The sequence below is a fragment of the Lonchura striata genome, chromosome 19 (genome assembly GCF_050655825.1).
Source record: "Lonchura striata isolate lonStrDom1 chromosome 19, ASM5065582v1, whole genome shotgun sequence".
NCBI classification, from domain to species: Eukaryota; Metazoa; Chordata; class Aves; order Passeriformes; family Estrildidae; genus Lonchura; species Lonchura striata.
In genome coordinates, this window is record NC_140721.1 from 697872 (window position 1) to 712662 (window position 14791).

Consider the following 14791-nt stretch of genomic DNA (forward strand, 5'->3'; position numbering starts at 1 on the left):
GCTGTGGCAGGTCCCTTCTTTGCCAGTGCACGCTCAGGGAAGGCTCAGCCGGCAGTGCACGGCGATTTCCAGGCGGCGCCTTCCGCAGGGACCCGGGGAGAAGCGCACCGACCCCCTTGGGGCTCCCCGGCCGCTCTTACCGTGGTGTCTGAAGGAAAGCCCACGTCCTGCTCCCCCAGCCCCAGCTGCAACGGCGGCACAGCCCCCAGGAGCCAGTGCAGCCCCCCAGGAGCCGCCTCAGCCCCCCAGGAGCCGCCTCAGCCCCCCACCAGTTGGCAGAGCCCCTTTTCCCCAGTGACTCTCCAGCTCGTGATTTTCTTTCCCCCACAACTGCCAAAGCACAAGCAGAAAAAAGACAGAGCAAAGCCCAGCTGGCCCTGAATGCCCTGCCAAGGAGGGTCAGAAGCTCCTGAGATGCCCCCGGGCAGTCCGGGCCCCAGACCCACTGCTCTCAACAGCGACCGTGGGGCAGAGCTGCCCAAGAGATGCGATTTGGCCACTATGAGCCCACATATCACAAAACTTATTTGCACAGAAGTCTATTCAAGTGCTTCCTTCGCCTTTGTAAGTAAAGAAAACCCAATCCGGCCGAGGCAGCTCTCTTGGCTTCAGCAAAGCGTGCGCTCCATCCCAGGGGACCCTGCCAAAAGCTTGGTGCTCCAGCTGCCCTCCCACTGCCCCCGCAGTTACTCAGCATTTCCCCCAGCCGGTCTCGGGCAGCTCCAAGCCCACGGTACCACGTTCCCCTCAAAGCCCGGGGCTGCCACTGTCCAGTCCCAGCCGCTGCAGCCGCTGCGGGACGGGGAGGGTGCACAGCGGCCTTTTGCCCCAAACACCAAACACCATCACACCGTAACAGACTTGGAACAGGCACAAAACACCTCGGAGAGGAGACCTGAAGAGAGGGCAGAGGGAGAACCAGGCCGTTTTCTTCAGCTGTTTCTCTACAGATGAGCACCTCTCAGAGGGAAGAGACAGGAGCTGGACTCGGGGCGCAGGCAGCAGCCGTGCCGCTCTGCTGAGGACAGACAAGGAAGGGATGGCTCCTGGGGTGCCAGTGGTGCTGGGAAGCTGCCCTGGACCAGGAGGGAGCTTGCTGCACGCCCCAAGGTGGCTGTCAGCATCGCTGTCTGGGTGCAGGAGCAGGCAGCAGGGAAAGTAGCGAGGGAAAGGTGCAGGGCCGACACTCTTGCAGGTAACCAGGAGCCCCCCAGGAGCCCTCAGGGGGTCCCCTCGCTGCCCATGGCCCGCAGAGCTCACGAGGCTCTGCCGGAGGGCTGAAGCTGTGCCAGGCTTCCCGCGGGCACGGCGGCAGGAGGATCCTTGCCGGCGCTGGCCCGGGCCGGAGGGAAGGGCTGTGCCGGCGAGTCCTGCTCCCGGAGCGGGGCAGGAGAGCTGCTCACACGGCTCCCGGCACGGGGAGGGAGGGAGGGGAAGGCACCCACCAGCCGTAGCCGCCGAAGGAGACGCTGCGCTTCCTCTGGAACATGCCGGTGGCTCGGTGCCGCTGCGGGCGCGGGGCAGCGGCGGTGGGACGCGGCGATCCGGCCCGAGCGCGATCCCTGCGGCGCCGTGCGGGGCGGGGGACCCCGGCACGGCCCCACCGCCGCCCGGCGCTGCAGCGCATGCACACACCAACCCCACAAAAAAAGTCATTTCCTTTTCTTTTCGTGGCCACAGGCTTTTCGCAACCTCACGCTGCAAATATCGTTTTTCTCCTAATGGCAGGACCACCAGCAGTGCCGCATGGGCAGCGGGGCTGAGCCACGGACACCGTGTCACCCACAAACATCGTGCCCTGCGGCTGCCCAGCCACTGAGGCCCGATCCAGAGGGTCACTGGTGGCAGCGTGGTGGTCTGCCTTTTCCTCCCTGGCAGTCACAGCACCAGGCTGGCTCCCTGGTAGGGGAGCCTCCAGTGCCCCTCAGGGACATCCCACTAAAGGCATCAAACCTCGGTAAGCAAAACCCCATCACTTATCTCTCATGGCAAACAGATCCCACCATCCCAGAGCCCAGCAAGGCATCTCCCGCTAGCTCCCATGCAGCTGCCTGTGGCACACAGGTTTCCATCCTCTGGTTCCCTGGCAGCTCTGTAAGGCTGAAGTGGCATTTGCAGCCTGACTACCACTCAAACACCCTTGTCCTTTAGCAGTCAGGCTTCAGAAATCCCACGGAAATGGAAATGCTGACATCTAGCTGGGTATGAGCTCCCATCCATCACAAATCCCCAGAAAACAGATGCTGTTCCCTGCACCCCGCTTCGGGCATTGTAGGGCACAGCAGAGATGTGGGGAGCTGAGCCTGGTTGCAGGGGTGGGCATGGTGCCCAGAGGCTGAGTATGGTGCCCAGGTGTCCTCACACCTTCCAGCTCCCCAGACCAACCACCAGCACCCACCTGCACCACTCAGAGCTGGGCTGCACCAGGGGATCACCCTCTGCCAGTCCATCTGAGGAGGAGGGCTGGGAATGCCGACCCCCCTTGGCAGGAGAGAGGCAGGGGCAGCTGGGCTGTGCTGGGGCCACAGCACAACACCACAGCCAGGACACAACGAGCTGCTCAACCACGCATGCTCTGCCATGCCCATGGGATCCAGGAGCCCGTGTCCCAGAGCCACTCAGCTCAGAGGCCAGAAAGAGCCTCTGACTGCCAGATCACTCACCTCCTGCCCCAGTGATCCAAGGCAATGCCTGGGGTGGACTCACAGCATCGCCTTGCCCTGGCAGTCCGTGCAGTGCTGGCTCCTGGGTCACAGGCAGTTCTAGCCCAGCGTTCTCTACAAGCACCCAAAAGCTTTAAATTGAGAGGCACTTGAATTCAGTCTGATGTGTGAAAAAAAGGGATGGGGGAGAGAGCGTATAAGGAGCTGGAGAGATAAATCACTCAACTCCAGAGAAAAAACTTGGACTGAAATCCAGCTATTTCAACTCCTACTTTTCTGCCCACAGCCTTAAAGGGATGAAACTATGGAAATTCTTTTAAATTTAGAGCTCTTAAGGACATTATTTAAAAAAAAAAAAAAAAAAAAAAAAAAAAAAAAAAAAGCTGCAGGCTTTGAAGCCATAATTCAGGTGTTACAAAATATCTGGAGCAGTCATTTGCTTGGAACACATTTGTTCCTGGCCTGCATGATCTGTGTCAAAGCTCTGCACCAACAGCAGTGTGATGTTATCCTCTCACTTCATCTTCCCCCAGGTCATGTCTTCCTTACACTCCTCCCAGTTGGTTTCTGCCCAGCTCTACCGAGCTGCTCACAATTAAAATGTCTGAAAACAAAAGCTCTGGGTACAGCCAGGCTCTGCCGTGGATTGGAATGAGACGTGGTGCAGCTGCTCCAGCACGGCCCTGCGTGCAGAGCTGTGGGACACGGAGTGACAGTGGCTGTGGGAAGCACCGACCTCAGCTGCTGCCACACCAGGAACAACTTGGAGAGTCCCAGAGACATGGCCAGCTTTAGACCTTTCCCCCTGTAGCACCATCTACTGCATCTTGCTCTGCTGCTTCGGCCCTGCGGGAACTGCGGCTGCCGGAGCTGACACGGAAGCAGGAAGGGAACAGGGACACAGCAAGGCAGGACCTGACTCCCCTGCGCCAGGACCTCAGTCAGCAGGTCACAATCACTCCTGCAGCTCTTCCTCACATCCACTAAGGCACGGGGTAACCCCCATGCCTGCCCCAGGATTTCAGAGCACAAGAGAGCAGGACCCTGGGATGGCCATAGGGAAGCATCTCCATTTCCTGCTTCCAGGAGGGTGTGGGGCTGCCCCTGCACAAGCCCACCTCACCCCGCTCCAGCACCTGGGGATACCTGTGGCTGGCAGTGGTGGAAGTGGAGCTCTTCCTGCGCCCCATTCCCACACAGCTGGCAGCCCCTCAGGGCCACATCAGCTACCACAGCTCCAGGCAAAGGTTAAAAATACACCAGGGACCCAGCCCCAGCTCCCCTGAGGCCACCAGCCTCCCTTGGTCCCGGGTACCACACCACAGCCTGCCCAGCACCATCTCACCCGCAGGGGCGTGCCTCCAGAAATAGCCTCTGCAATGACATTTTCTCACTTCCCCTCTTCCCCCCGAGGTATTTCACACAGGCTCAAAAACAACAAGGCAAAAAACCTTCCTACTTTCAGAGCAGGCACAGGCAAATCATAACCGAGCAGCCAAAATTAGGGAACAAAACCCTGGGGGAGGACGACTCCTCAGCACCATCTGCACCAGTCTAAATTAACATCTCCCAGGGGCCTCTGCCAGAACCAGGATCCCATTGCTCCAACCCAACCTGGTGAGCAGCTCCTGCCTACTGGGAACAGTGCCACACTGCTGGTAACACAAAGCAGGACTGCGCACAACAAGGGCAGCATAATTCTTCCCTTTCTTACTGGGGTAAGTGACTGATTGCATCATTAGTGCTTTAATATTGCCTGCGGCACTCTGAGGGCATTCAGCTTCCTATTATGATTTTAAAGAAGGTTGTGGGCATGCAGAAATATTAGTTTTTGTCCTGACAGGAAGAACATGCCATGTGCATCATCAGCTTGACCTACAGAGCAAAGGAAAACTGTCCAAATTACCTCTCAGTTCATAGAATATTTTAAACACTATTTTCTCCCCTTTATGGAACTGCTGAAGTGAAAAGATAAATTCAGTGCCTCAAATGCAGCTTCCCACAAACCTCAGGTAGCTCTCAGGAGTTGCTCTTCACTGTTCATCTCAGACCAGAAGGACTGAGAGGGCTCCTTCAGCTGCCACGCTGGGGAGGGGAGCTGTGTGTCACCCAAGAGGACAGCTTCAGACAAAGACAGGAGAACCAGAGCCCTTCCTGAGCCCAAGGCCATGCACAGCTCAAGCTGCAAACCATACTCCAGCTCCTCTTCCACACTCTTGAGAAAACATTGATGGCTCATGGACTCATCCCTATGTCCGAAGTGATCTGACCACTCCTGCTCATTTCTGCGGAAATGGCTGAAAACGAGATCTGGAGGAAGCCATCGTGCGACCTGCAAGCATCACTTCTCAGGCAGCTAGCACAGAGGGATGCTTACACCCAGGAATGGCAGCACCAGCTTTCCCAGCAGCCCAGGAAGTGCCCAGCACAGAGGAGAAAACCAGGAAAGCAACAGGTGCTGGCTGACAGCCTGGCCCCCGTGCTGGCCAGGAGCCTGTGACCCACAAAGCCCCACTGGTCTCTCCCACCATCACATGAAGCAGTTCTTTGCTGCAGTGGGACACAGATCATGTCTCATCACAGCTTTGTATGCAGAACTCATCACATGGGCTCCCAGGCTCATCGAATTCTTCTCAGCCCACTGAATTTAATGTACAGCGTTGTTTGTTTTCTCAAGGCCACCCATTTTAGAGTCCTGCCTTGCTAGCAAGGGCATGAAATTCCTCTCTCATGAAAAGGCATGAAAAGGCTCTCTCTAGGAAAAGCCTGTTCAAGCACAGATTTTCTGTGCCTGTTTTCTCCATCTCTTCCAACCTCCCCTTTCCCATGCCAGTGGAGCCTGAGGGAGGATGCTTCAGGGAAGCAGCAGAGGCTCTCATCCTCATGCAGTCTGCCTCCCCAGGATCCAGCAGGAAGGTTGCTCTGTGCAGCCACACAATGCCCACATGGGCGCCCTGCACAGGGTGCTCCAGAGACAGGGCAGGCACCACTGCTCCCCTGAGTGCCTGGTGGCATCCCTGCTGCAGCCAGACAAGCAGCTGCCATGCCAGTTCCATTCCCTGGGCGCTGTCACCATGGCTACCTGCACATCCACTGCACATCCCACCCCGTGCTGCCAGTCCCCGCTGCCTGCAGGAGCAGCAGCTCAGCACTCGTTTGCCCAGTGCAGGGGCTGCTGGAGGGAGGATGCACTGGGGCAAACCTCCCTCAAAAACCTGTTCCCAGTGGCAGGCTGGCACTGGCAGCTGCGCTAGGAACTGGAGAGCGTTTGGCCCAATTCACACAACAAACATGGAGCAGGGGGGCGGCTGCAGCCAGTGAAGAAATCGTGGAGAGACAGAAAAAGAACAGCTTAAACTGAAAACCAGGGCTGGGAAAATGTGGGGGCGGGAGGAAAGCATGGGAATGAGAGAGACCTGAACATGCTTTGGCTGGAAATTAGGAGGTTTCTAATTTTCAATACAATCAATCTCTGGAACAGTTTCCTAATGATGGAAATAAAGGAATCAAGAATACCCCAACCCCCTCACCGAGACTCAACATTTAAGATGTTACACAAGATGGTAAAGTCTGGCGGAAGGTGTCCCTGCCCATAGGAGGGGGTTTGGAACTGAGTGACCTTTACAGTCCCTTCAACCCAGACCATTCTGTGATTCTGTGGTGCCCACAGCAGCAGGGCGCTGGGCTGCTGAGCCAGCACGTGTCCTGGCACCTTCCCCTGACAAGGGCTGCTCCTCTCAGCCGCCCCTGCCCTGCAGCCCAGCCTCGGCAGCAGACGGGGAATCAGGGGCTGCCTGAGGCTGAGCTGCGCTGGCACAAGTCAGTCCTCAGCAGCCAGGGCTCAGGTTTGAGGCCAAACCTGTGTGTGGACACTCTGAATGTTGCAAACAAGCTTCATGGGGCTTGGACTTGAGCTTTTCCAAGTCCTGCTACCTCTTGCCAACATCACCTGCATTTTTCAACCATTTTGGGTGGGCTTTTCAAGAGCTGAGCTGAAACCAAATCACAGTCAAGGAACAGTCCTTCTGGCATCCAGCTTGGAGGCAGATGTTAACTCCAAGCAAGGATTCATCTACCCCCACAAAAAATGCAAAACTGTCTGTGGAGAATGAGCTGTTTTTAGCTCCTGGAAAAAACGTCTCTCCTCCTGTTGCTGCTGAAGTCCTGTTCCTGTTACCACAGCAGCAGCAACCACCAACCACCAGAGATCTGACCAGGTACACAGCAGGCAGCAGCAGCAGAGGGCCTCTTTGAGCAGCCCTCAGAACCCCGCTACCACACAGATATGCTGAGGGATGAAGGGAAGGAAGGATGAGAAAACAAACAAGCAAAGAAAAAGGCATTTTTGCTGCTATGGTTTTCATCTCTAGTGGGAGGAACCGGCAGCAGAGGGAGAATGCAGTACCTGTGAAATGTGGTGTGTGCAAGTGTGAGCCGGCTGAGAACACCTGCAATCACACCGTGTTTTGGATCTGAATTTAAACCCTTTGGCATGATTCCAACATTCAATAAATCATGCCTTGTGGAAAGATATTATGTCCCTTCTGCTACTAAAACAACAAGCAGTCTTAAACAAAACAGCAGAGCCTAGAGCGTGCAGAAGACATCACAGCCTGGCAGGATCCATCTCACAGCCTGCATTCGCCAGGGATGCAAGCAGCATCTCACAGCCCTGAAGGCTCTGCGCAGCCCCACGCCAGGCACACCGGTGTTCTGCCTGTGGGAACGAGCAGGACGAAGGGAAACGCTCAGCCTGGTGAGCAGACATTGCACCGCTTTCCCGTCAGGGATGAGCTGCAGGCTCGCACAGGGACAGCGGTGTGGAGGATCGCCCCAGCAGAGCGGCGGGGGGCATGCAGGGAGGCTCAGGCGTCCCTTTCTGTGCAAACACCTGGGGCTCCCCAGCTAAGGAGGTGCCCGGGGGAGGCAGGGCAAAGCTCCCCGCATGCCAGCGGACACCACCACCCCGACCCCCGGGGACAGCAGGCAGAGCCCCGCACGGACCGCTGCAAATCGCCTCCTCGAATGGTCAATATTTCAAGAGCGGTGCTGGCAGCCGCTTCACCGTCCCCCCACACATGGGTCGCGGTCCACCGTGCCCAGCCCTGAGCCTCCGTACAGCCCCCGGTTCCCGGCCCCGGTTCCCGGCGCCAAGCCCCTGCCCTGGCACCGCGGCTCCGAACGCGGACGGAGGAGCCGAGAGCCGCGGAGGAGCGCGCCAGGAGCGCGTACGTACCGCGAGGATGGAGCCCGCGCCCGCGCCCTGCCCGCCGCTCGCCGCCTGCGGATCCCGCCGCGCTGGCGGAGCCGGCCCCGCGCGGGGCGGGGCGGGGAGCTGCGGGGCGGTGAGAGGCGGTGAGAGGCAGGGCGGGGCAGGGCAGGGAGGTGCGGGGCGGTGAGGGGCAGGGAGGTGCGGGGCGGTGCGGGACAGGGCAGTGCGGGACGGGGCAGGGCCGTGCGGGGCGGTGCAGGACGGGACAGGGCCGTGCGGAGCAGGGCGGTGAGGGGCAGGGAGGTGCGGGGCAGGGCGGTGCGGGGCAGGGCGGTGCGGGGCAGGGAGGTGCGGGGCGGTGAGAGGCGGTGAGAGGCGGTGAGAGGCAGGGCGGGGCAGGGCAGGGCAGGGCAGAGCAGGGAGGTGCGGGGCGGTGCGGGACGGGACAGGGCAGTGCGGGACGGGACAGGGCCGTGCGGCACAGGGCGGTGAGGGGCAGGGAGGTGCGGGGCGGTGCGGGACGGGGCGGTGCGGGACGGGGCAGGGCAGTGCGGAGCAGGGCGGTGAGGGGCGGTGCGGGACGGGGCAGGGCCGTGCGGAGCGGTGCGGTGAGGGGCAGGGAGGTGCGGGACGGGGCAGGGCCGTGCGGGGCGGTGCGGGACGGGGCAGGGCAGTGCGGGACGGGGCAGGGCAGTGCGGAGCAGGGCGGTGAGGGGCAGGGAGGTGCGGGGCGGTGCGGGACGGGGCAGGGCCGTGCGGAGCGGTGCGCGCTCCCCGCCCGCCGCCGCGGCCCTGATCCCGCAGGCTGCCGCCCAGTCCTGCCCAAAGCGGCCTGAAGGCAGTAACACGGCCTCGCCGTGGCTGTCTCCTCGTTCCCTTCCCACCGAGCAGCTGGAACCGCCGGCCCGGCCCGGCCCGCAGCATCCCTGTGCCCCCGCAGCTCCGCTCCCCGGCCGCAGCAGCGCCCGCGGCTGCTCTTGCCCAGTCGGGCTTTACACTTGGGCTGCCTTGGAGACAAACATTTTACTCCAGTGAGACAGATACAGACACCACTCATAAATGGTCGCTGACGTCCTACAGACTCTCCAGAAAGCTCCAGGTAACTTCCCGGGGGAAACTTCTAGGTACCTTTTCCTCTGGGTAATCAAATGAATCCAGGGAAATTAACCCCCTCGGGAAATCAAATTAATCTAGTGAAATTAACCCCAACAGCACTTAATATTAATTATAAATGATGTTGCACATATATCAGTTCCACATGCCAAGTGAAACATGCGCATCAGGCGTGAGGCTAACACACCCTCTGAAAGCAATTTGCAAAAATTAGTTAAAATCAATAAATAGCACAGTCATTCCAGTTTCTGGAAAGCCCCTCCAGCGGCAGGCAGAGGAATTCCCATCCTGGGAAGCAGATGGCAACAGTAAGCATGTATGCCATGGCTCCTGCCGAGAACAGCTGGCACCTCCCTCATGCCCCAAGAAGTCTCTTCCAGGTGTGAATGTCACCTCCTTCCACCCCCACCCTGCTTGTCCTGCATGAAGAGTACCCACAGCCCTTCCTGTCCTGGGAAATCCAAGTCTTTTGGGCACCTCCTTCCTCTGCAGTCACCCTCCCACTCTCATTCTCATCCATGCAATTCCAGGCATATAAATACTTCAGGGCTTTAAGGGCTCTTGGAACAAAACAGCTGCTGAAATAGAGAGGGAAGAGCTTTTAGTGCCACAGCCACTCAGGGACTCAGCTTGTTCCAGAGCTCTTTGCAGGCCAGAGAGCAGATGCTGCTCTGCGTGTGTCTGGAGGCCCATGAGGCTTTTATATTAATGGTGTTTTATCATCAAACATGGCATGGGAACTGACAGCAATGCATATGCATCAGCAAGGAGAGCCACAGCACATGCCTGGGATGTGGCTCTCAAGGGGAGAGTTTAAGCATTGACCAAAATCAGGGGATCAGAACAGATATTTTTCAATGATCACTGATGGCTGGGGGAAACACAGCCCCTGGCTACCACCTGTTTTTAAGTGGACCTCAAGTGCTGCACACATAAAGCAGATCCTCAACCAAAACCATGGGGGCAATTACAAGGAAAGTTTGGGTGGGCAGGTGATAATTTTCCTTTCCACTGCTTTAAATTAAACAGTGCTTATGTGGTGTTTGCAGCTCCTGGTGCAGCCGCTTTGCCCGGGAATTTATTTTAAAGCAAAGCCCAAGATGTTCAGGTATCACAGGGTCCCCAGACAGGCTTGGGGCTCACAAGGCCCATGTCAAAACCACAAGGGCTTGTGAAAGAGCAAGCAGCAGGGTATGTGCCAGAGCTCCCCACATTCCCCAGCCCTGCGCCCAGCAGCCCCCTTACCTGCTGGGGGAGCCCAGGTCTGCCCGGCTGACGATGCGGTGCTGGTGGGGCGAGTAGAGCCACTGGAAAGCCGTCAGCGTCCTCTCCTCAATGCGAAAGCGGCCCTCTCGCACATACCTAAAAATAACACGAGAGAGACTGAAATATTCATCAGCGCTGGATTGCGGGGAGGGAGCGGCAGGATGCAGGAGTGGCTGCCTCGGCACCACTGCGCTCCTCAGTGGGAGCAGAAAATCACTTTACAGCCCGTCTGCCTGCGTCCCGTGCCGCCCCCATCCCTCACTGCCCACCAGCCCATGCACCTACGGCCACATCTGGGACAGGGCACCCCCTGAGACTGACCCCCAGGGAGGGGTCCCTGCACCCTCCATGGGTATCTGTGGGGCTGCTGCCAGCTGCAGCCCCTGTGCAGCCCCCAGCCCACTCAGGGCCCTCAGACCAGACCCACTGGCCCCGTAACCCCATGTGCAGGAAAGCAAAGAACAAACATTTCCCAAGCAGCACAGGCCATTCCCCTGTGAAGGCCCAGGGGACAGAGGTACAGCACCCCCTGCTCAGCACCTTTGTCTTGGGGTACAGCCTGTGCCCAGCACACACCCACCCCCAGACCAGCCCCCTCCCCAGGCTGTTGCTGGCTCCAAGGCCGAGCTAAGGCCTTTCTAGCATCACTTCAAATGCCAGGCCAGATGTTGAGGCTTATCAAGTAATAATCGAGTGAATTGATGGTTATGAATTTGATTAGAAGAGTATGGGTTTGCTGTAAAGTGAGCAAAATTCTGATAACCACAGTTGTTTCCATATTTTGGGACAAAATCCTGCTGCCTGCTTCCATCCCAGCAGCCAGCTGCACTTCATACACACTCCTCTGAACATGAAATGTCATCAGCAAGTAATTAATAAGTTAAAGCCCCTGTAGTACTGATTGGAGGCACATGCACACACAGCTGCAGCATCCATGAAACTCAGCCAGAGCTGGAGACAGCTCCTGTCCATTCCTCTGCATATGGATGCTCCAGGAGGTTCATTCCCAACACTAATGGCAGGGATGTGCCCACACTGTCTGGATGGGGCCAGGGGGATGTTCCATGTGCCATGAGCTTCCCACGTGCTGCTGCTGGGTTCTGTGACCTGCCTGAGCCCACTGAGCCCAGCCCAGCCCTGCAGGGTCCTGCGGCGCTGGGGGCAGTGACAGTGCAGGAACTGCAACTTCGCACTGCAGTGAAAGGAAACCCAAAAGGCCCCGTGAGCATCCCCAGCACAGTAACTGCCAATTTTCTAGTTAAAAGCAACCAAGCACGGTGCAATGCCAGTGCTCCCTGCAGCTCTGGTACACGATAACCGTGCACAGAGCAGAGGCAGGGAAGCCAGAGTGTCCCTTGGGAAGTGGGGGTGAGGCAGTGGGGATGCAGAACAGCCAGGCCATGCAGCTGCTGTAACAGTTTGTTCAAGTGTGTGAGGGAAAAAAAGTGTCCTTGGCTGCAGGGACGGAGGGGGGGCGGGGGGGGGAAGGGAAGTTGAGAGGAAAAGAAAAAGCTTCAGTGATTCCCACTCTTGCCGGAGTTTGAGGGGCTCCCACCGACAGCTGGGGCGCTGGCACTTAGCGCCGGCCTGGCTCGGGCTCTGCTCCCGCCCAGGGACGAGCCCGGGCCCCGTCCCGGTGCTTCCATCAGCATCCCCACGGAGCCACCCAGCCACAGCTTGGCATCGCTGCAGCGCCCTGCTCAAAAGTCACAAGCTTCGGATGTCACAAACTGCACAATTCAACATAAAAGAACACAGACAAAGCTTGTTCTCAATGTCAGCCCGTCCCGGCTGCTCCGGGCACATACAGTGCCCTGTTCCAAGCCCCGTCCCCGCCCGCCAGAGATCAGAAGAGCCTCAGCACGCCACACGAGTCCCGGGGACTCCCCGGAATGAGGAGACCTCGGCATCCCGGCACGCTGCCGCTCCCGTGCTTCCTCCTGAGCCGACAGGACCCTTTCCCAAGTGGAAAAAGTCTTCGGGTTCTGACTCTCCTACCTCTGCCAGAGATTCCCCTCCCAGCATGGACCCGCCCCTCCCTGCACCCCCGGGACCCCCGCTCCGGCCGGGACCACGCGGTGCCCCTCGGAGCGCCCCGCAGCATCCCAGACCCAGGGCGAGGTCCCGTGTCCCCTCAACCCTACCCTTACCCAGCCCGGGTTCTCGCCCTGTCCCGGGCTGGGAGCATCCCCACGCCAAAGCCCAGAGCCCCTCGCAAGCTGAGCCCCTGCCGGTCTCCAGCTCGGGTGCCCCTGGCCGCGACCCCCGGCTCCGCCGCACTCACCAGCGCACCAGCTCCCACCGCCGCTCCCCCGCCGCCTTGCCCGAGGCCATCCCGGGGTCCCGCCGGGCGGGGGGAGCCCGCAGACCCCGCTCGGAGCCGGCGGCGGCTCCTCCGCACCGGGCCCGGCCCCGGGCGGCTGCGCCGGTCCCGGCGCTCCCGCCCCTCCGGCGCCGGGCCCGGGGGGGCCTGGCCCGGGCAGGTGCGGGGGGGCCGCTCCGCTCGGCCCGGTTATGTAAAGAGTTATGCAACGCCCCCGGCGGGGCAGCCCCGAGGGGCACACACCGCCCCGGCACTGCTCTGCGCCGGGCGGCTGGATCCCATCCGGGGCTCCGGGAAAACCTTCGTTTCCCAGCCTTTTAAACACTTAGAGCAAGTCCGCGCTGAGCATCCCAAAGTGCCTCGGGAGCAGCCACCGGGGGAAAGAAACCCCAAGACGGGACCCTGACATCCTGGTCCCCCCCAAACCCCCACTCACCCAACCCCTCCCAGGCGCGCAGGGCGAGCGGAGGCCACACCTGCAGTCTGGGGACCCCGCCCCTGGCTCTGCCGCGGTCCTTGCTCGCTCTAAAGCACCCACCCAATCCCCCTGGCAGAACGGCAGGGCTATTCTTCCATACGTTCCAAGTAAAACCTGCCCGAGACAGAGTTTCCCTCTTGGGTGCTGCAGGGGGCTCAGGGAGTAAACCACACGTGCAGTCAGGTGTTACCTCAAGGAACTTTAAACCTCACTGAAAGCTGTTTCCCAAAAGTGGTTATCTGGCCCTAAATACTCACTTTTCTGATCTTTGAGAACTTAATTTCACAGTTCAGCAAACCCAGGTGCTGCATCCACAAACCAACAGCTTCATTAAAAGTAGTGTTAATTACTCAAGTAAATTCCTGTATTGGTAATTCTGAAGTCCTGCTGTTGTTGGGTGCAAACACGTCTGAAGAGCATTAGTGCTTCCTCACGGCTGGGGAGCAGAGGTTGCTTAGCCAGGCTAGCTGGAGAGGCTGTGCCTTGCCTGGGCCACAGAAAGGTAACTCAGATCCTCCCAAATCTGGGCAATGACCTGCCCTCCGCAGGGGCTGTCATCTCCTACAGGTTATGGGCTGAAGATGAGAGGGACCAAAATTCATCCTCCCACCCCTGGAGCCCCGGAGCTGACCCACCCCTGCTTCAGCATAACAATTTTTACAGACCTGTGAGATTTAAAAATAAAAGCAACTTTCATTGAAAAAAAGTTTTTAAACCATGAGAAAAATTTAAAATTGGACTGTTCACATATCACATATGCATTAACACAGAGGAACAAATTGCATTGCTTAGCTCAAGCAAATAGCCTTACAAACAGATATTTTCTAATCCCTGTGGAAATGTTAAGCTAATGTTAAATTTATTTAAATCTGCCATCCTCCAGCTTTTAGCCTTTAGACTTCAAGGAGCTTCTTATTAGGTTCTTCAAAGCAATTAAAAGGCACACACACACTACATTTCAATTAGGTTGAAAAATAATATCTGAGGCAAAGTTAAACTCATTTATAAATTAAATTTTAAAATCCCCCTAATAATTAACTTGGGGGTGGTGGGGGAAAGCTCTGGTCTCAAAGCACTCCCGTAGCCACCCTGGCAGGGCACAGGATTCAGGTGCACATTGGATGCAGCTCCTATTTGGAATCAGCTGTTTGTCCCAGGAATCAGTCGCTACTGAGGGGACCTGGGCTTACCCAGCACATGCCCGTGGCCACAACCAGACCTGCAGGCAGAGGCTCCATCCCTCAGCTCATTTGGCAGCCTCAGGAAGGAGAGATGGCGGCAGAAGCAGCACACAGTCATACACACACCCACAGGCACACACACACAACCACAGACACCCATGCAGACACATGCATGCACATGCCACTGCTCCATAGACACACACACGAGCACCCACGGCCGCACGGCTGCTGCCTGTAGCGCTGCTGGCGCTGGTACCGCTTATCCTTACCGCAGCCGGTACCGCTGTCCGCCGGGGCCGGGGCCGGTGCGGGGCCGGGGCCGGGGCCGGTGCGGGGCCGGTGCGGGGCCGGGGCCGGGGCCGGTGCGGGGCCGGGGCCGGTGCGGGGCCGGTGCGGGGCCGGGGCCGGGGCCGGGGCCGGTGCGGGGCCGGGGCCGGTGCGGGGCCGGGGCCGGTGCGGGGCCGGTGCGGGGCCGGGGCCGGGGCCGGGGCCGGTGCGGGGCCGGGGCCGGGGCCGGTGCGGGGCCGGGGCCGGGGCCGGTGCGGGGCCGGTGCG

General features: G+C 59.0%; 1 protein-coding gene across 16 annotated transcripts in view; it reads right to left on the reverse strand.

Moving 5' to 3' along the window:
- Nucleotides 1-14551, reverse strand: part of RAP1GAP2 (RAP1 GTPase activating protein 2) — a 54478-nt gene extending 39927 nt beyond the window's left edge. For 6 of the 16 annotated variants that reach the window (XR_014949512.1, XM_085557156.1, XM_085557154.1 and 3 more), the window contains exon 1: nucleotides 1446-1600. Coding sequence is in view for 7 of the 16 variants with exons in the window: in XM_085557156.1 (XP_085413282.1) it covers nucleotides 1446-1489 (44 nt within the window). In the remaining 9 variants the exon portion in view is untranslated. Of the gene's footprint in view, nucleotides 1-1445; nucleotides 1602-2663; nucleotides 2839-7899; nucleotides 8017-10233; nucleotides 10351-12538; nucleotides 12695-13013; nucleotides 13031-14505 lie in introns of those variants that run through there. The other 10 variants (XR_014949510.1, XR_014949511.1, XR_014949509.1 and 7 more) reach the window with 7 other exon arrangements.
- Nucleotides 14552-14791: the final 240 nt, after the last annotated feature.